Source organism: Aedes aegypti, chromosome 2 (assembly GCF_002204515.2).
Source record: "Aedes aegypti strain LVP_AGWG chromosome 2, AaegL5.0 Primary Assembly, whole genome shotgun sequence".
NCBI classification, from domain to species: domain Eukaryota; kingdom Metazoa; phylum Arthropoda; class Insecta; order Diptera; family Culicidae; genus Aedes; species Aedes aegypti.
In genome coordinates, this window is record NC_035108.1 from 9,702,515 (window position 1) to 9,723,052 (window position 20,538).

The window sequence follows — 20,538 nt, forward strand, 5'->3', positions numbered from 1 at the left end:
CCTTGAAATTACATAACTACATCCAAAGCTGTTAAATTGAATTGATTGATTTTTTTTTGCAAATCTGTATGATTAAACTGGTGTAAAAAGAAGTATTTATTTAAACCTGATCATCAAGCTTTCTCTATTTTGTAGCAATGGCTTTAACCAGAAGCTACAGTTACCGGTCTATGATTCCATAGGGTTAATTGTTTTTCCTTACTTCCCTTGACGCACAAAATTACCCACGTTTGTCCTATCCATGGTTTCGAATGTGGACGCGCCTCTGGATTGAGTGGTATAGTACTAAATTCGGTATTTATTTATTTAAAGGGTATGCAGTAAACAGCTCGAAGATTTAGTCTGTTACTCCCTGTTCACATTTTGGTCTTGTTATAAGGTGTCAGCAAAAAAATATGTTATTATGTTTAGACCAAAGATGCTGAAAAAACTGCAAATCTTTTGGAATTCTATTAATCTTTCATGATACTCTCCATGATTCTTCAGTGTTGTGAAAAATTCAATTTCTCATAACCCACGCTTGAGATTTTTCATGCGTGAGTTGTCAATCACGCAACTCAGCAGTCAAAAAATCATCGATGAGTTGGCTCACCTTTTTGACTCTTCTTCTTCTTTTCTAGCGTTACGTCCCCACTGGGACAGAGCCTGCTTCTCAGCTTAGTGTTCTTATGAGCACTTCCACAATTATTAACTGAGAGCTTACTATGCCAATGACCATTTTTGCATGCGTATATCGTGTAGCAAGTAAGTAGAAGCATTAACCTAAGAATGCTAATGTCGCTAATGTTCGTGTTACCAACATCTAGTTTGCCACGCGCTGACAGCTTGAGAACCGGGCCTCAAAGTGTCAAATCAATTTTAAAAACCAAAACAATTCATTGGCTTATAACAAACAGTGAAAACCTTAAACTGAAGGTAAAAATAATTGAAATCAGTTCTGTAGTAACTAGCGTTCTACTACTAATATTTCTATTGGCAGGTACGAAGATACTCTATGCCCTGGGAAGTCGAGAAAATTTCCAACCCGAAAAGATCCTCGACCGGTGGGATTCTAACCCACGACCCTCAGCTTGGTCTTGCTGAATAGCTGCGCGTTTACCGCTACGGCTATTTGGGCCCCTCACCTTTTTGACTCATTGTCTCGTATTTCCACAGTTTACTCACACACGGCAATAATTTCTTGTTAGCCTGGTAGAATTATAGTTATCCTCTCTAACGTAAACAACAACATTCGAGTTTTGCGACTGAATCATTTATTACAATTTGAGTTGATTGAGTGATTTTACATCAAAATCTCAAGCGTGAGATTTGCAAAGCAGATCTCTAATGAGTTTGCTCTCACGGGCAGTGCCGTAGCGTGCGGTTGGCCAGGTTGGCACCCGCCAAGGGCGCCAGGCTCCAGGGGGCGCCAAAATCATGTCGGTCCTGGGAAATATTTTGGAGACACATATTTAGTAAGCGTGTTTCTGAAGCAACAGTATCTAGAAAAATATTCATAGACATAAACAAATAGCAATACAAAAACTATGCAGGATGAATGTCACGTAATTCTTCCTATATAATTTATTAGCTCTATTGATAAACATGGTAGATTGAAAGTATTTCTGGAATGATTTTAACCAAATATTTAGGAAGCATCTCAGAAGGTGTTGAATGATTAATCGGTACAAAATTCCTGAAATAAAAACATACTTAAAAAAATCTTTAAATAACTTCGAAAAAAGTTCTACATAGCAATAACAAATAAGCTTATGCACAGTTGCTACGATAAAAAATATCAGAATCCATAATCTTTTCTTAAGAGGTGAATGTTCACATGACGATTAAAACCTCTTTCCAAAAAAAAAAAGTTCTAGAACATCCACATAACGAATATGTACATTCTACCAACTGGTAGATGAAACAGTAGGATTTTACATAACATAATACCCACAAACGATCTTAGAGAGACTTAGAATGGACACCCGTCTAGGATTCTGTTACACACTTAGATTATATTACTGGGGTCGGTAAAATTTTACTGGGTTTTGGAACTACCGAAAAAGTCAGTAAAATGAAAACTGTCGCCACGCGTTATTGAAAAGCAAATTTCACCATGTTTTATTTTTCATCGATATATGATATAAAAAGAAAGATCTCTGCAAAATTTCAGTAAGAAATCTTTGTTTTTCGATTTCTGACATTTTTTTTTAGTGTACTGACTTTTTCGGTAGTTCCAAAACCCAGTTATTTTTACCGTACAGATTGAGTGTGTAGAGTAAAGTGGGGCAAAAGTTCGAGTGGGGTAAGAGTTTCTTTTTAAGATTTCTAGCTCAATTTAAAACAAATCTATTAAATGTTATGGTGGTTCTAAAGCTATTCAAGTAAGAGACTTTCAATCCAAATATCATAAAAATCGATTGAGATTTGGAAAAGTTATGGCTATTTGTTGTTTTTCGACGTGAATATTATAATTTTTGGTCAAACCTTCGTTGCATTGAACCAATTGAAGATAAAATCTTTTTCAATATTTTATGTAAGGGCGTTTCTAGGCCCATCATAAGGTTGCTTTGAGGTGTATTAGTTTTTGCATAAATGGTTGAAAACAATTTTTGGTCCATAGTGGGGCAAAAGTTCGAATCAGCGGGGCAAAAGTTCGACCCATGTATAAACTCACGGAAAAATTTGCAAATTGCCCAAAATCCACATATTATCTTCAAATTTAGTTAAATTTGTCTGATCGTGTGAAAATTGTCACCAAAATTTTACATTTCCACTTAGTTTTGCGAAAAACTGCTATTTTTGAGTATATTACAATTAACCCGATTTAGGGCAATTTTTCGATGAAAATTTAGTGTGTATTTTTCGTCAAACTTAAGTTTACGGCTGGTGTAAAGTATGCCTGTCATAAAAGTATCGATATTTTGTGTTTTAGTCAGCGAACTTTTGCCCCACACTAGATTCGAACTCTTGCCCCACCGGTGGGGCAAAATTTCGAATAAGACAATCAATTTTGAAACTGTTATAACTAAAAATGGGTAAATATATTGACACAAGTTTGTTCAGCAAAATTATAGTCAATATGTTGAAGGTTCACTGTACGGTATTAGTTTTGTTTTAACTGCTATTGTATTCCTGGAAACTTTGATAATACCACTAAGGTCGAACTTTTGCCCCACCTTACTCTATGTTATTATTCTGTCTGGGTTATTACATATCAAAACAGAATCCTAGTCGGGTTCCGGACAGATTTTTAAGCCGGATTCTTTGGTATTAGTCAATGGTGTTTTCACAGAATCTCAGGACAGATTTGCATAGAAAATTTTAACGAAAGTTTTGATTCAATCCCGAAAAGGATTATCAATGAATTGTATAGCATGGAAATTATAACATGAGTGAAAAATAATGGAGTAGAGTAATTGTTGTTACAATCGATTTTTTTTCTAGAACTGACTGACAAACGTTTGAATCCGTACCGAACTTTTCGTAACATCCTCGTCTGTAGAGCCTATTGACCACTGCTTCCTTTATTTGAGAATATCATGGTAATTTTTTTTTTTTGTGACATTTATTTCATTACTTGACATTATTGCTATTTAATTTCCTGATTTTTAATGAAACTTCTGCAGGTTATCTTGGTAGAATTTTCTTAGAAACCTTCTTTTGACCTTAAAATAAAAATTCAGCTCTAATTAGTTATTTAAGCTTTGAACTATTTTAAACAAATTCATTGCATTATTTTGAAAAAAATATAAATAATTCACATATGATTCAAGGCAAAAATATTCGACAAATACTTGATTATTAAAGGAGTAGATCAATAAATTCTTTCAAATTATTCTGCAATTGTCTCTCATTTTTTAGCTAAAAATATATCAAATAAAAATAACATTAAAGAGATTTACTGATAATTTATTTTGAAATATTGTACAAATTTAATAAAAACTTATGGAATAATAAATGAACAAGCAATGTTAACAATAATCTTTTCATAAATATGCATATGTCCTGTCCAATTGCTATATGCCATATAGTATATGGGATTTCATTGAAATGTTAATAGTAGCACATGCAAGATGTGACCCTAGGTTCTGGGCAGCAAATCTAGTAGTTTCTTAAAATCAGTCACTGGCCATAAAAACAGTAATTTTATGTGCATTTTTTTAAATCTTCAAGAGCATCCGGCAATTTAGACAATTCACTTTCAAAAGAAATTTGAAACATTTTGTATGTCTTCTTGCACATGTCTTACCAATGTAAGCTTTGAGAATGACTTGAGATTTATTACAACACTTTTTGAGAATATTGATGGATGTTTTTTTTACTGAATACACCCTAGAATTTTATAAACCCTTGAAACATTTGAGAATTATACGTAAACCTACAAAAAAAAAAAAAAAATTTGAATGAAGGGCGCTCAAATGACGGTTTGCCAAGGGCGCCATTAGGCCACGCTACGGCTCTGCTCACGGGAGAGCGTATTGATTGAGATTTGAGTGTGAGTCTATCAACACTGATCTTATATATAATTTTCTTGTAGATACCTCTATGAAATTGATTTTAGTTTCTACACAGCTTAGAAACCAATGCAATGGATGGGATCTTTATGCTGTTCACCATGTAATGGAAAAATTATCAAAATGTGAAATGTGATATGACAAGCTCTCCTATGTTATGATACCCATCCCTAACAAAAACCTCCCAGCGAGGAAAAGTTTATGCACACGTTTTTGCGTATTATACGTCGTTGCTGCCCATTTTTCAGACCCCAAAATGCCCGTGTTGTTTCGGTTGGCGTCACTAAACAGACACCCTATGAATACCTAGTAAAACTAAAACTTACCGAGAATCGCGAAACAAACAGCCTTTTTTGCCTTTTTCATCGATTTTAATGACATACATTTTTGAACCGACGCTTGATTTGTGCAAAACAGGGACGTCCAATAGAAGAACCCTCCGATCACTACCGAATAAACGGAATGGCGGGTCGTTGGGTTGGTGCTGAGACTGTGTGTATGTGTGTGTGATTGGTAGTTGTCATGTCGTATGTCAACCGGCGACGCAACCGTCATCATACGCCATGCCATGGAGGTTTTTTTAGTGTTTTCGATTTCGCGTCAGCAGCGATGAGGTGCCATGGCATATTCCAGATTTCGGCAGAAAGCGCGACCCGCCAATGTTTCGCGATGGGGGGGAGGAGATGAATTAGCATTAGATCGCCCACCGCCGTCATCGGAAGTCAGGAAAAAGCACACACCAGAGGCGATGGTGTGCCAAAGTGCAACCAAGCGGTAGATTGTAGTTGATTGTGATGTCACACGATTACGGTTGTGTTCGAGGTTCGACATTCATGGGATTCAGCCGGCAGCAAGCGAGCGCAAACATTTTCCCAGCGACGACGTTCCGTGGCACGTGGTTCCCGTTGGATGAATGGATGGTTGTTTGATGTTGACGCGAGTTTCCAGCAATCAGGTTCGGAGATTCGGGACGCAAATTGAAAAGGACCACCCAGGAGGATATGGAAAAAATAGAGCAGAAAAACATGTTTGTTAGCAAGTTTGAACGGATGAATAATTGAACAAGCTAATTAGATGAATAAATGATGATTGCTGATGGAGCTTAATCGCAATTTGGAAAAAATGGGAAATGGATTAACCTTCTGTAGATTCCTTGTGATAGGGGCCCAGATAGCCGTAGCGGTAAACGCGCAGCTTTTCAGCAAGACCAAGCTGAGGGTCGTGGGTTCGAATCCCACCGGTCGAGGATCTTTTCGGATTGGAAATTTTCTCGACTTCCCAGGGCATAGAGTATCTTCGTACCTGCCACACGATATACACATGCAAAAATGGTCAATGGCATAGTAAGCTCTCAGTTAATAACTGTGGAAGTGCTCATAAGAACACTAAGCTGAGAAGCAGGCTCTGTCCCAGTGGGGACGTAACGCCAGAAAGAAGAAGATTCCTTGTGAAATGCACCAACGTTTACAAAAAAGTGCGAAAAGTCACAACAAACAAAAAATAAAACACAGTCATATTGACCCCAGAATACAGACAAAGGGTTAACAACATTTTTCATTAGTACTATTTGTATGCGATAGATAGAACTTTTTGTTACTTCAGTCATTTGAAATTTTGGCACGGCATCCGTGACAAAAATCAATTCAAAGTCCCATCTAAGTCAACAGTTCAAAGCCGTGGGTGACACAGTCTCTTAATTAAGTTTTCCAAACCTTCCGAACTTAAAGCGTTGAAAGGAGCTGTCCCCTTCATTAAACTAACAGTAGTCCTCCAGTAGCGTGCCAGTTGATCCTTTCGTTAAAGCCAACGTCCATAACCGTTGTGGAAAGCAAACTTTGCCAAATAGGATTTGCTTCGTATACTATTGGGGGCACCGACAGCGTCAACGATGCTCCTGCAACAGTTGCGATACAGACGACAATCAAGGTTAATTTTATCGACGCAGGCGATACGCGAACCAAGAGGAACCCGAGGAAAGTCCAACTTAAAAACCGAAAACAGGTTGGAAACATGTTTTTTTTTTAACATCAAGATCATATCATAATTGTATATCAATTTTTCATTCAATATCATATACTTTTTCATACTGCCTAAATCATTTTAAAGTTTAAACAATTGTTGGTGTTATGTAGTTCAATTTTATTTCATGCAACGTTATTTTTTTTTGCTGTCAGTTTTGACATTTAAAAAAATACAATTTACACCGTCTTCAGCCACAGGCTGCACAGACTGAACAATATCAACCCTCTATATTAACCCTCAAAACAACCAAGCGATCAAAATTTGCAATATCACAGCAACAAAATTAGTTTCTAATATGATCTCAATCATCGCTAAGGAAACTTTCACGTTCTTTCACGGTCGATACCGATCCGTGCCATCTACAGCATTTTTTATTCAGCTTATTATATTGGTGTAACGCAATCGGAGGAGGGCAGATGCTGCAATGAGCTTCCAGCAGCTTTTGCCCGTCTGGTCTTACAGTGGGTAGTAGGTACCTAGCATTGCTGATAACGAGAGTTGAAAAGCGGTCGTTAATGTTTTAACCCCTCGTCAGAGAGTCGTCAACAGAACACACCTGGAACCTTTAGAGGAGATGTAACTATCAACAAGAGAGAGGTGAAGTAATTCTGTATACTAGTGAATGGAAAAATGGTGAAATGATAATCGCGGCTGATAATTCTACCACTACCTGGCGAAATGCAAAATATTAGTTAAGATGAAGATGAATCGAAACCAAACCTTAAATTTTCAAAAGAACTAATCAGGAGAACCAAAAACCCGATTGGGCTGAAAACTTAATCGATTAATCACCACCAGCTAGTGGCTAATCGATTAAGTTTTCAGCTCAAATGGATGGTTGGTTTTCTAGATTTGTGCTCTTAAAAATTTCAGGTTTGGCTTCGATTCATCTTCACCTTAAAGGACATTTTTTAAATAAATCGAGAAAATGATAAAGAAAAACATGAAAATATTCTGAGCAATGTAATTAAAGAAACTGTTTATGACATTTCATGAATATTTTTTTTTAAATTCCCCAAAATATCAACAAGGATAAATAACACAGTGTCACAAATAAAACACATTTTTGCGTGTCTCAAGGATCAAATTATGTGTATCTAGTAGATTTGGGGTTACTGAATCTGATGCCGTTCTCAGAAATGTTCCAGCACGTCACAATTTTTAGCTACAGGTTGCCAAAGTTGTATAAAACACTGGTTTTATTTATGTTTACATAAAATTTAGAGTATAATTTATCAAACTTGTTTGTAGACTTATCCACCAAGCATGCATAATAGGACTTAAACTTTCATGTTAGATATAATTTGGTTGAAATTGCCCTATTAAATTTAGATTAAACCTATTTTTTCAACATGCTTGCTGTCTCCATACAAAATTCTTCGTATCTCTTATATAAAAAATACGATACTTTTTTAAACCACAAAATAAACTTTTCTACATCGAAAGTATTATAAATATACATAAAGTTTGGATTCTGTGACAAATTAAGGGGCCTATTTTGTAAATCGAGGAGATTTATGTGACTCGTCTGTATTCATTGTCGATCAAAGCAAGCATGCATATTTCAGATGTCATCCGTCGACTGCCATAGTAATCCAGTCACATAGAGTGACAACTGTCGAAAAACTCGAGTGACAGAGCTAAGTCGAGCGATTTTTTCGGTCGACAGTGACTCCAGTCGAGTCATTTTGATCGACTCAACTTATAAAATAGACCCCTAAGCAAATAAATTGCCTTACAAGCTGTCATACTTACATGCAAGTTGGCTAAAATAGACAATTTATGCATTTTCAACAGCCAATATCTCAGAAACTAGACGTGCTATGATATTTTTGAAAACGACAATGAATTCAACAACCCCTAATTGAGTGAATAGCGGTTTTGGTGCTTGAGACAAAAACGTGTTCCGCGGTGTAATCATTCTTCCTATGTGTTTCATGATCACCAAAAGTATTTTGCCAAAGTCATGATTTTTTTTGAGCATCTGCGTCCTATGGTTAGAGACAACTTAGATGAGCGGATGGTTTATACTACCCATAAAGGCATAACTGTCCCATGTGGAAAAAGTAGGCATTGAGAAAATAGCGCTCAAAATTCGAAGTTTGTCTTCTCACTCAAATGATCATAATTTTAAAGTTCATTTCTGTATGTCAAATTCATTGAGCACTGAAGCGCAGATTATTCATTTTGCTTCTATTGATTAGTAAAAAATATAAACTTGATCAAAATTCACGATTTGCAGTAGCTATCTGGGTTTAAACTTCACATAGAGACTGTTATGCCTTTATTTTTCAATATAAGACTGCACCAACATCATATTTTTCTATAACATTTTCAAATAAAGTGTTCAAACTTTTATATGCTTCTTCTTCTTTCTGGCGTTACGTCCCCACTGGGACAAAGCCTGCTTCTCAGCTTAGTGTTCTTATGAGCACTACCACAGTTATTAACTGAGAGCTTACTATGCCAATGACCATTTTTGCATGCGTATATCGTGTGGCAGGTACGAAGATACTCTATGCCCTGGGAAGTCGAGGAAATTTCCAACCCGAAAAGATCCTCGACTGGTGGGATTCGAACCCACGACCCTCAGCTTGGTCTTGCTGAATAGCTGCGCGTTTACCGCTACGGCTATCTGGGCCCCATATATGCGTTTCAAGTATATATTGAAAAATGAATGCTGCGATGAAACCAAGTGTTGGTTTGAAAACCCATATGGGACCGTCATGCTTTTATTGGCAGTATAGTTCTGAGCAAAATTGAGCAGCATTTAACGCAGCAAACCGTGCGCGCGAGCGGCTACGTTTTGAATTTTCTGTCATGTTTACTTCGGCCCCGCGCTTTTTTTTTTGCAATTAGGTGACAAATAGATTCGGCTACGCCACCTGCAAAATTTGTCGTGCTCCCGTTGTTGGCGATTCCACAGATGTTAGCAGGTGCAACGTCATTTGGATTGTAGTGCTTTGAACAACGCTAAATAGCTACAATAGAACTAGCTGATAGTGCTGCGATTTTTTTTATTTTCGGAGATTTTATAGATGGCTTGTGACATGCTTGATTTTTACATAATTCCTTTGGTGATACACCAACCGGATATTTTTTTTTTTTTGCGAGGTTCTGATAAATTAAGATAAAAAAGCATGAGGTTGTGAGATTTGCATTTTAGTGAGGGCACAAGGAACGCGCATGGGGTGACATAAACTTTCTTAGCAATGTCACTCCCAACGATGATAAAACATTGCATTAACCCCTACACCCAATTACAAAAAGTATACAAAACTGCGCATACACCAAATCTCAATCCGGTCGCAACACTCGCTTATAGTGAATCGTAGACTTTTACTCTCCCCATCATCCAACTCCATGACATCTATGAGTGCGTCGGTGAGCTAGCCTTTCTTCAAGTAGGTGTTATACCATCATTTTCCTTTCCTTTCATCGTAACGGAGAAGATGGGCATGGCCGGCAATGGAAATTATCATGTCTTTTCATCTATCCCTTCCTACTGCATAACTATTTCAACCAAAACAGTTTTACATGAGCAATTTGTAAAGTAACTAACATGTCAGTTTTCAGCACACAATTTACGAAATATTCCGTTAGCACGCAACGCAACAGAGCGTCATATAACACTTACATAAAACCTCAATTATGGTTCTTGTAATTTGACCAGTTTCATTCACAGGTTTTTGTATAATAATCGGTTATAACACATTTACGCCATATAACAGCACAATTAAACAGTGATATTATGGAGAAAATATTTTAATGCTTCTTGATGCTTGTGCAGAAAGCTCAAGTCCAGGAGTTAGAAGGTGATAGATCTATTTCAGATCCAGTGACCCATTTCAGAATGTCTGGAGAGACACGTCATTTTCACCAACAGAAGCCCCGCATGGATAATGATAACACAAAAACCATTTCCAAATACTGGCACGTATTTAGTTGGATCTGGCACGTATTTAGTTGGATCTGGCACGTATTTAGTTTATTAAGGTAACACTAAAGATCGAACATTCTCACCAAATTTATCCAAGATGAATATGACGCTGTCTACCAAACAATTCGAAGCACTTCCTTCACCTTTTCGCAAAATTCCTTTTTTCGGAAAACATCGAGACAACCATCAATAGTTATACACATTTTGCCATAAAGCATGGGACACTGAGAATCGTGTTTGGGATCCAGGTGGCATAGTACCATCCAAACCACCTGCCGTAATCACAAAATTTCAGCTTGAAAATCATCCTTACACCAACACAAGACACGACCAATCACTAAAACCTAACTGATTGACCATGTTCACACGAGTAACGCTGTTATCATTTCTCAAATAAGCACTTTTCTTCTAAATGTGTGTCAAGTGGCATAGCGCCATCAGCCATTTTGCTCTTTCATCGGCCGAATCGAAAACAACGCGGAACCGAAATGAACGCGACAGCGCATACAAAAACGCAACCGCACGCGCTCACAGCCTGCTGCGATCTCACCTTTGCTTGATTTTGACTCTGGCCTTAATTATTATCGGTAGTTTTCAAGAAAATCATGATTTTGTTCGCGAATCCCATATTTTCAAGCTACACGATACACAAACGCACACAAAAGCAATTTTGACAAATAAATCTCTCAACCAATCACACTCATTCTTGTTTACGGCGGATCCAACTTTCCATCGAATTCTATTCCGTTTCAACGTACGACTTCTGCTGGAATTTAAGCAAGTGAGCACTTTATTCAGGCGGTGACTGTAAAAGAATGAAAGCACAACGTTTATTGTCGTGAAGTGTATCAATTTTTGCTGAAACCAGATAATATGATAATACTAGAGTATAATAAACAAATTCTCTGACTGAAACCAGGCCGCCATTGGCACTCATCGTTATAATTTTATGTTATTTTTTGCTACCAGGGCCGGATGAACAAATATTGGGGACCGGGAGTCATTGTCTTGTGGGGGCCCTTTTCCAAGAAAAACATTTTGATACTTTAGAATGGACTAGATGTTTGTAATGTTTTCATTATCAGAAGTTAAACTATTTTATAATGATAAAAAATGCTTCAAATCCCTTATGAACGTAAACCAATGTTAAATTTAAATTTGTCTAACTAATGTTTTCTTCCATATTAAATACACTCAAAATAATCCAAACGTCATTGTTACGTGAAAACATACGTGGTTTTTTTCCATCGCACTTTTCACTCTTACGTTAATCATAGGTAGCCCAGAATGAACGCATGAACTTTTGAACTTCATCCATTCTACCGGCGCTACAAGTTAGAGCTACGTGGATTTTCCGGTAGCCTTTACGAAGCGTTTCAATAGGACCTAGATGGTTTTGCATTAAATTAACTAGAATATAGACCAACCTTATCTCTAATAGGCTTTGGAAGAAAACTAATTCCCAATTGGAAAATGTAAACAAATCGAAAAGATTGTGATATATTTAAATTCAATCTGAGCATTGTGAATCTTGTTTCCCAAATGTTGTGAGTATGGTCTGTTTTGTTGCAGCCTTCGCGTGCTATAATTGATAGAGGTTATAAATCAGGTGTAAAATATGAAGTAATGCAGGGATTCTTCTGTATTCAAAGCATATTTACCTTAAAATCAATCTAACACAGGGTTTAAAGTTCAGCAGCTTCTGAAGTTCTGCAAAAATCAAGCGGGCGCCATCTTAGGATTTGCGCTCAACACCGAATGTACGTACAATATGCAGATGTCAAAATGAACTTAGGCACCTACGTGAATTTCACGTAAGTGCGATAGGTAACCTCAGTAACAATTACCAATTCACTATTTGATGATTATGAATGGCTTAGTGATCTTTATCTTAGTCAGGTGAAGTGAAGGCAAAATGAATTTGGAATGATCTACGTGATTTTTCACGTAGCAATGACGTTTGGATTTTTTTGAGTGTATATCCGTAGAATTAAGGGGGACTGGGAGCAAACCGCGCTGTCTTTGGAAGGAAGCGTTTTATGGTGCGAAATACAATATTATAAGATCTTTTTGATCCATGATCTGATGGACAAACATGTTTTCTATCAAATAGTTAAAACATCAATCCGTTTTCATTTATTTGGACGTAATAATCATTTTTCAAAAAATGCATTATTATTTTTTGCGGGGTGAAACGCGCCACCTGAGCTCGTAAACGTAGGTACGTACGCATGCGCAATCATGCTTGCATGTGCATTTGTTAGGTTCAAATTTGCACGTAACTGGCATTACGTTTGCTGGAATTTGAATTCAAACGGCTGTTTTATTGTTAAGAAATAGGGGTGGGCGTTTTATTATTATTTATCTTTATTTGAGTGGCTTTTCGCCTTTGACGATTTCGCTACTGGTCGTTTCGCCCCAAGAGTTGATAAAAGTTTAAGTCCTTCAAGCTTTTTAAGGATAAATTCAACACTATTTCCACAAGGAATACAAACTATCGGAGTACACAAGGCTATTCTTGGTGATGGATTCAAAAGATTGATTATTTATTAACTGAACATATGGCATAGAAAATCACAGAAAATTGCAACGAAAACGTTTCAAGTTTTTCACTATTATCGGCAGAAAAACACTCAAAATAGACGGGGTTGGTGGTCTGATGGCTACCGCTTCTGCTTCATATGCAGACGTCATGGGTTCAATCCCAGGCCCGTCCCTTTCCTCGTACTTTGTAGTTGTACATCTCTCACTTGCTTCTATCTTCCATTCTAAATATATCACACTCAAACTATTCGTTCATAGCAAACGCTAGAACCAGAAACGGACAAGAAACCGTTTCCCTAACGCTTCCTACTTCCACGCGCACGCCTTTCTTACGCCTGATACATAGGCAGTCTGCTAACCACAAAAGCAAACCTCTCTGCCATGCCTTTCCCCCAATCCATACACTCCCGCATGAACTGGCGTAGATGCAGTGGAATATACGGTCTACTTGGGAGCCAGTTCAATGCATCATCAATTCCTCCCCCTTCCCCTCATTGGTCTGCATTCTGACGTGGCAAGTGCCATTGTTGCCTTAAAATAGAAGATCACCAGCACTTATACACTGAGGATGCCTGTTAGTCCCAAGCAGTCATTCGGTTGGTTCCTTGTGTAAGTGCAGCTAATCTGGCGATACTGGAGTAGCATCCACGGGCGGCCAACCAAGCTCAAGCTCAATTATCGGCAGAAAAACACTCAAAAATATTGATAAAAAAAACGTTTTTAAACATTTTCTATTATCTCGGGTGACAAACAGCGTTCCAAAATATGTCGATCATTCAAATCGAGGGTGGTGCGTTTGACCCCGACAGCGCATTCTACATCTACATATATTTACAGGTCCAATTCAAGGTTTTTGGGGCTTGTTTGTCAACAACAAAATATGATTTTTTATGATTCCGTTGCTTATTCTATCCATGTTTTAATATGCAAGTTGTTGAACATACACATTTATTAAGCAATTTTTGGTTAAAGAAATTAGCAGTTTTTTTTTCTAGAGACTTGTTCTCCATTTTAACCCGTATAGGCCCAGATAGCGGTAGCGGTGAAAAGCATCAAAAAATCTTCTAGTGATTTCATGTAGAATACTTTCAGAGATTCATACAAGGATCTCCCTAGATTTTTTTTTTCTAGAGATTCCTCTACCCCTTCTCCCAGAAATTCTTCCAATGATTTTTCAAAGGATGCACAGAGGCTTTTCTCCAAAATTTTCTCCAGGAAATCCTTGAGCACTCTAACGATACTACCTCCAGTAATTTCCTCAGTGATTACCCCGATTTTTCCCAAAGGCTATACAAGGAGATCATCCGGCTCCTTCCTTGGAAAATATCTAAAAGAATCTTTGAAGCAATTGCTGATGAAATCTCTCAGTAATTTTTACGGTTATCCATGGAAAAGTCCAGATTATATTCTTAAGATATCCAAAACAAAATTTTTGGAGGAATTGCTTAGGAAACTTGGAGGAACTTAACGAGAAACAATCACTTAATGAACTCATGGAGAAATCTCTGAATCATCGGGAAAATACCTAAATTCTCACGAAATTCCTATAAAAGATCATGGAAAAGTACATACAGTAATACGAACAGAGCAGTAATACTATCGTAATATCACGAGGAATCACCAGAAAAGTTAAATGTCTGGTCTGATTCTATGATGAAGAATGAACCCTTATCTTTTGGTTCATTTTAGGTGCTTTTGTTTCCTGTTTGATCCATCTTTGGCCTCTTCTTGATTCTTGTCTGGTCTGGTCAATAAAAACATCATAATTTGTGCAACAAAGAAACAAGTTTTCAATCGTTGGTGTTTTATTCGAGTGAAGTAAAGAGTACGAACATTGTTTTGAGCGAAAAAATCTGGCGGCCATCTTGGAGTTTGACGCCATCTTCTTCTTTCTGGTGTAACGTCCCCACTGGGACAGAGCCTGCATCTCAGCTTAGTGTTCTAATGAGCACTTCCACAGTTATTAACTGAGAGCTTACTATGCCAATGACCATTTTTGCATGCGTACATCGTGTGGCAGGTACGATGATACTTTATGCCCTGGGAAGTCGAGAAAATTTCCAACCCGAAAAGATCCTCGACCGGTGGGATTCGAACCCACGACCCCCAGCTTGGTCAGTTTGACGCCATCTTGGTTTTAGATAGTAGAATGAGTTTTTCACCATATTAGTCCACATGTTGAATTTCAAGGCTACTACTAAGAACAGTTAAGGTATACTCTTCTGTTTTATTCTTCATTTTCATGGCGTTACATCCTTACTGGAACAGAGCTTCTTCTCAGCTTAACCAGCTAAAAAAACTGGTTATTAAGTAGGAATTTTCTTTTATAACGCTTATTTGGTACCAGAATTATTCTTCGACAAATCTTCGAGTTTAAGAATAGCATCCGTTCTTTCATTTATTTGGTATCAAACTATGTATTGAAATAAACAAGCAATTATACAGCTATTATATTATAAGATAAGGAAGAAAAAACCTGATTGTTCTTTCAACGGAGGTCTCACAATTCAATATGATGAGCTCTAAGAAGCTTAAAAAAATCATTCAATCACTAAAAACTAAGACGGCGTCGAAATCCGTCGAATTTTTAACTGCAAAGTAATACTCCTGCTCCAAAGCCTGCTTCTTAGCTGTTCAATTTCGTTATGTTTTACATGTATGTTGAGCGGTAGTTAAACCATAATTGATGGCTTAGAAAATCAAGGATTTTTTAGCTCAAAAACTTAAGATTTCCACTCTAAATTGATAGAAGTGCATGTAAAGTTTTACATTATAATTACATTTATCACCATAAAACTCACTGATGTCCCAACGCGTAATCTATAAACCCCATTCAATGGACAACAACGCATAAGGTTCAAAATATGTTTGTTTATTTCAATCAATGGTTCAAAACCGTTTTTCATCTATTTTATTTATTTATAGTAATTAATATGAAGATATATCGGAGAATGATTTTATTATCAAAAAACGCTTAAAATAAAGTTTAATAACTAACTAAATAAGCTGAGAAGCAGGCTCGTTTCCACAAAGGACGTAATGTCAGGAAAATGAAGGATAATAGAAAAAGAGTATACGACACCTGTTTTATTGGTAGCCTTGAAATTCAACAACTTGAGTGCTAACAAGGTGAAAAATTTATTCTACTACTAAGAATCAAAATGGCGTCAAAATCCAAGATGGCCACCAGATATTTTTTTACTCAGAATAATATTCCTATTCTGTTCTTGACTCTAATAAAACACCATCTTTATTGTTCAAAAAATTGTTGATTTCATAACGTAAATACCATTGTCCACCTAGTTTTCGTAGCCTATCTCACGCAGTTTTTTCTCAGCTTTCTATTTTAAAACGAGCGGTGTGCAAATGGTGAAAAAACATTTTTTTAACATATTTAAAAATGGCGGCAAATTAAAAATTAACGCTATTTTTTTTTAATTTTAAATGAAAGCTTCATTTTTCCTCTATACGATGCCACCAAGATTGCTATGTGTTGAAGAGAAATATGACACATATCACGCGAAGAAATATCAAAGATTTATAAAAAAAAATTGGGCTTTTTCGCAACCTGTTTAGCTAGCTAGCGTAGAAGGGGTCTACCAATTTGAGAAAGCCGAAACGACCACCCTTCGTTTTTAGCATATACCAGCGATCAGTGACAGAGCGGTTCCAGCTAGAATTGCTCAGTAGTAAATTTTGAGAAAAGCGATAATGCCTCCTCTTCAAACTTTTCTTAAAAGTTCCCGATGTGCTGGTGTTTTTTTTTAGATGGGAGAAAAGATCGATGAATGCATAATTCTCTCGAAAAACCCTCACATCGCCAGAAAACATACCACACCTCTACACGAAACGGCCATCGATTTTCAAACAAACGCAACTGTTCAGACGATTTCAAAGACAGCCACGTTTGTCATCTCTACCATAACCAACGCAAAGATGACGATAATATTAATAATTAATATTTATGATATATCGGAAGCAGAACAGAAGCACAGCTAACACTAACGTCATTGGATTCATACACGTGTTCGTAACGTTACACAAAAATTAAAATTCGAACAAACAAAACGGAGACCTTACGCAACAAAAGAGGAATCCAAGGTACCATGTGACAAAAAGTAAAGCGACATACAAGTAACTTGAATAAAACATTAAATCGGCAACGATGCGTTTGTTCAATGATATTTTTCCGGAGAAATCAGTTCCCCCGGCAGGAAAAATGTCGCCAAAACTTCAATCCGTAGGGGTCCCTTGGGTAATGTCAGAGGAAAAAGGTACGAATCTGGAAAATTTCGATTCGGCTGCTCTAGGGACCGGAAGGTAGCGAAAAGTTTTCCGACCAGGATGCAAATTATACATTTGGCTGCGTGTTTCGTTTTCTGGCGTTCCCTATGGATCGCAAGTTGAGATGAAATTTGAGTGCGTGAAAAAGGCGAAAAGTTCATTAAATCTGGAACCTACTTTAATAATTCAATGCGGTTGTTCTCTTCGGCGCGTGCAAATATTTCCGCGGAGCCTCCAGTGTAGTACGTTCCGAGGCCAACCACCAGCAGCAGAGAGAGGGCCAGAATGCATGCCTGAAAAGAATAGGAAAAAAGTTTTGATTATTGTCAACGAAAATTCATGCATTTGAAATTTAAACCATTTGAAATCAGCCTGAAAGATTTGTGAGTCGTATCGCGCCCCATCAACTTTGGACCATGATTGATGGCTTTCCCCGATTCACGGTATCAAATTTCAACCCCAGGCTTTTCGCCTCTAGGATGACGTCCCACAATTTTTCATTGGTGTAAATTAACTTTTGCCGCGCCCCCTCATTCCTTGGGGCAAATTCAATGGAACAACGTGGCATATTTTACTTTCTATATGCTCGTCTATGAGCGAGTAAGAGTATGCGTGCCCCGAGTGTAAGCGTTTTATAGTAAAACTTTTTAAATCATCCTTCCAACATGACGTGGCCAGATGAAAGAGAAACCTTATTTCATTTTATACTCATCAAACTGCTTCGTTACTTCGTGTAGATCTGCAGGACCTGTAATGCAAACTAGACATTGTAATAAATCTCTACGGAATCATTGCGATTTTTCTATCATGGACCGATACACGGCATAAAAACTAACTTAATACACGGCATAAAAAATTAACAAGGCAGGCTCTTTACTGATGTAAATATCAAGTTTGATTGTAAACATGTGACGTCACTCCTATCGTACCATATACCTTCCGGACCACTAGATCATTTTTTTTAGAAATTTGTTCGAGGTGGATAGGAATGACGTCGTCAAGAAGCTGTCACTTTTCGGAATATATCACCTTCTTAATATTTGTACACCGTGACTTAATATAGTACACCGTGGACCGATAGAGATGCAATGTTTTTCTGCGCTTGCTTTGATCGTGCTTCGAAATCAATTGAAAACGAATTCTGAATTGCCTGTTCAAAATATTGGAACCTCATGACGCCGCAACTTTTTTTTTTCAAATTAGTGTTTTGTAAATGACCTTGCAGCTCTTTCCCATTCAGCTTCAGATTTTGAACTGTATGGAACATTTGGTTTCTGATCAGTGACAAGCATTTGCAGATGGACTTGATGTTTATAGGGTTTTTCTATTACAAAGGTTTTAGGATTCTTTGTAACCTTCTTAGCGGTTAATGAAGAATCTAATAGTTAGCATATTACGATCCAAGGACCTGGGTAGATCCATGCACTACTAAGATCATTGGGTTCACGACAAAGACTTCAGTGCATTTCTCTCACTAATTTTATCACTAACTTTGTCATTAACAGAACCCACTCAAGATGTTTAGTGAACTTCCATGATGCCCTTAAAATATGTCAGGATAGCATTTAATGATATAGCAGTCTTTCCACGTAAGTGTTTGTCTTCTTTGATATCAGATCAATGAAATGAATTTATCCCAAGAGTTTGTAATATGGTCTTCAATCAATTCAATATAAACACACCAATCGATATTTCTTCCAAAAATAAACAATACATCAATATCCCCACTCCAATCAAAATACACATTTAACAAACGAAAATCCCTATTCACAATCCAGATTGATAAAACCACAGGATTGATTCAACACCTCATTCCTTCCCAGTTCCCATTTGTTGAACCGTTTATCCCATTGAATGATTGCGTGAGCATCAACCGAGACATTCCGGCTCATTTTTCACACCGGTCGTCGGTCGTTCGTTTCGTAGTGGATGCCATCGTCTACGACAAACCGTCCAATTCACGCCTAACCTTTCCGCACCCCAAAATTGAAAAGAGTCAAACCATTCCACCGCTACTAGGTAGTAGGTAGCTGTTGAATGCATCACACACATGGTCTCCACCGCAGAGCAGGAAAGAAATGAGACACGTGCTCCGGGGGATCAACCCAATTCATCCAACTGCCAGAGGAATCCTCTTCCTCAGGGGAGCCATCGACCTAGAGGCAATGCCTACTGTCACGGTATGGCAGCCACTTAAAAGAGGAAAATCTCTAGCTCTCACCTTTATCACTTTCACCAACCAATCTCACAAACTCCATCCTCCCTTTCCGGATCAGAGACAGATTGTAACGCAGGTCGACCAATTAATCTTAATAAGCGTTTCCTCCGGACTCGGAGAAGCACAAACGCACATGCAGAGCGGTTAAATAACACCTCATTTGGCTCACTTTTGCAATCTAACTTTTCCTATTTTCATTGCCCTTTCCCACTTCTAATTTCCGCGCTTACTCGTGACCGACAGTCAAAAAAAAAGGTCAATTTCGTAAATTCTATATTAGCATTTATTTGCGCCGGGAGTCAGTGGTTCCCTATGGTAATGTTATTTTGAGTAAGATAATTGCTACTGTTCAGTCAGTTCCTACACTGAAAACAACTCTTCATAATATTTGTAATATCCATTTTGTACAGAAAAATGTCGTACATAACGTCATTTTCAATTATCACACGAAAATATTATAATAGGTACAATCACGCGATTTAACAACTTTCTCGCATAACTTTTCAAAAGGACCTATCTAACATTGAGAGGCTTTTGTTTACTTTCTCTTTAATCAATAACTGAGCCACATTAACCTCTTCTATTGAGATTTGGCTAAAATATTAACGTCCCATAAAAAAATATAAAATTTCCATAAAAAATGCAAAATTTGCCAGTAAAGAAACAAGGGTAAAATCAACAGAAAAGTTAAAAATTTACATAAAAAAATAAAGAAGTGCATAGAAAAAACAAAATTTTCCATAAATAAAAAAAAAATTGAGCAATAAATAGATTCAAAAATGCAGTAGAATCGACAATAATCTCACTAAAAAATATCGAATTTTGCATTTAAAAACCTCAAAATGTCCCTATTTTCTTCACAAAAAGCAAGAAATAATTATAAATTTTCCACAAATTACTACATCTACATACGACTACTAATTAGCTCCAATTGTGAAAACAATGCTTCAGTTTGACTGAAAATTTATGAAATCCATTACACACATTATTACTCATTATTGGAAAATTACGTTATTTTTATGGAAAGTTTTACT

General features: G+C 37.1%; 1 protein-coding gene across 2 annotated transcripts in view; it reads right to left on the minus strand.

Annotated features, from left to right (window-relative positions):
- The window catches only part of LOC5567814 (sodium-coupled monocarboxylate transporter 1), a 269,027-nt gene that overhangs the window by 161,695 nt on the left and 86,794 nt on the right, over positions 1–20,538 (minus strand). For both annotated transcript variants that reach the window (XM_001657669.2, XM_021839878.1), the window contains exons 6-7: positions 17,464–17,579; positions 4,823–4,986 (exon numbers count right to left, since the gene is read on the minus strand). In XM_001657669.2, coding sequence (XP_001657719.2) covers positions 4,823–4,986; positions 17,464–17,579 — 280 coding nt within the window. The remainder of the gene's footprint in view (positions 1–4,822; positions 4,987–17,463; positions 17,580–20,538) is intronic.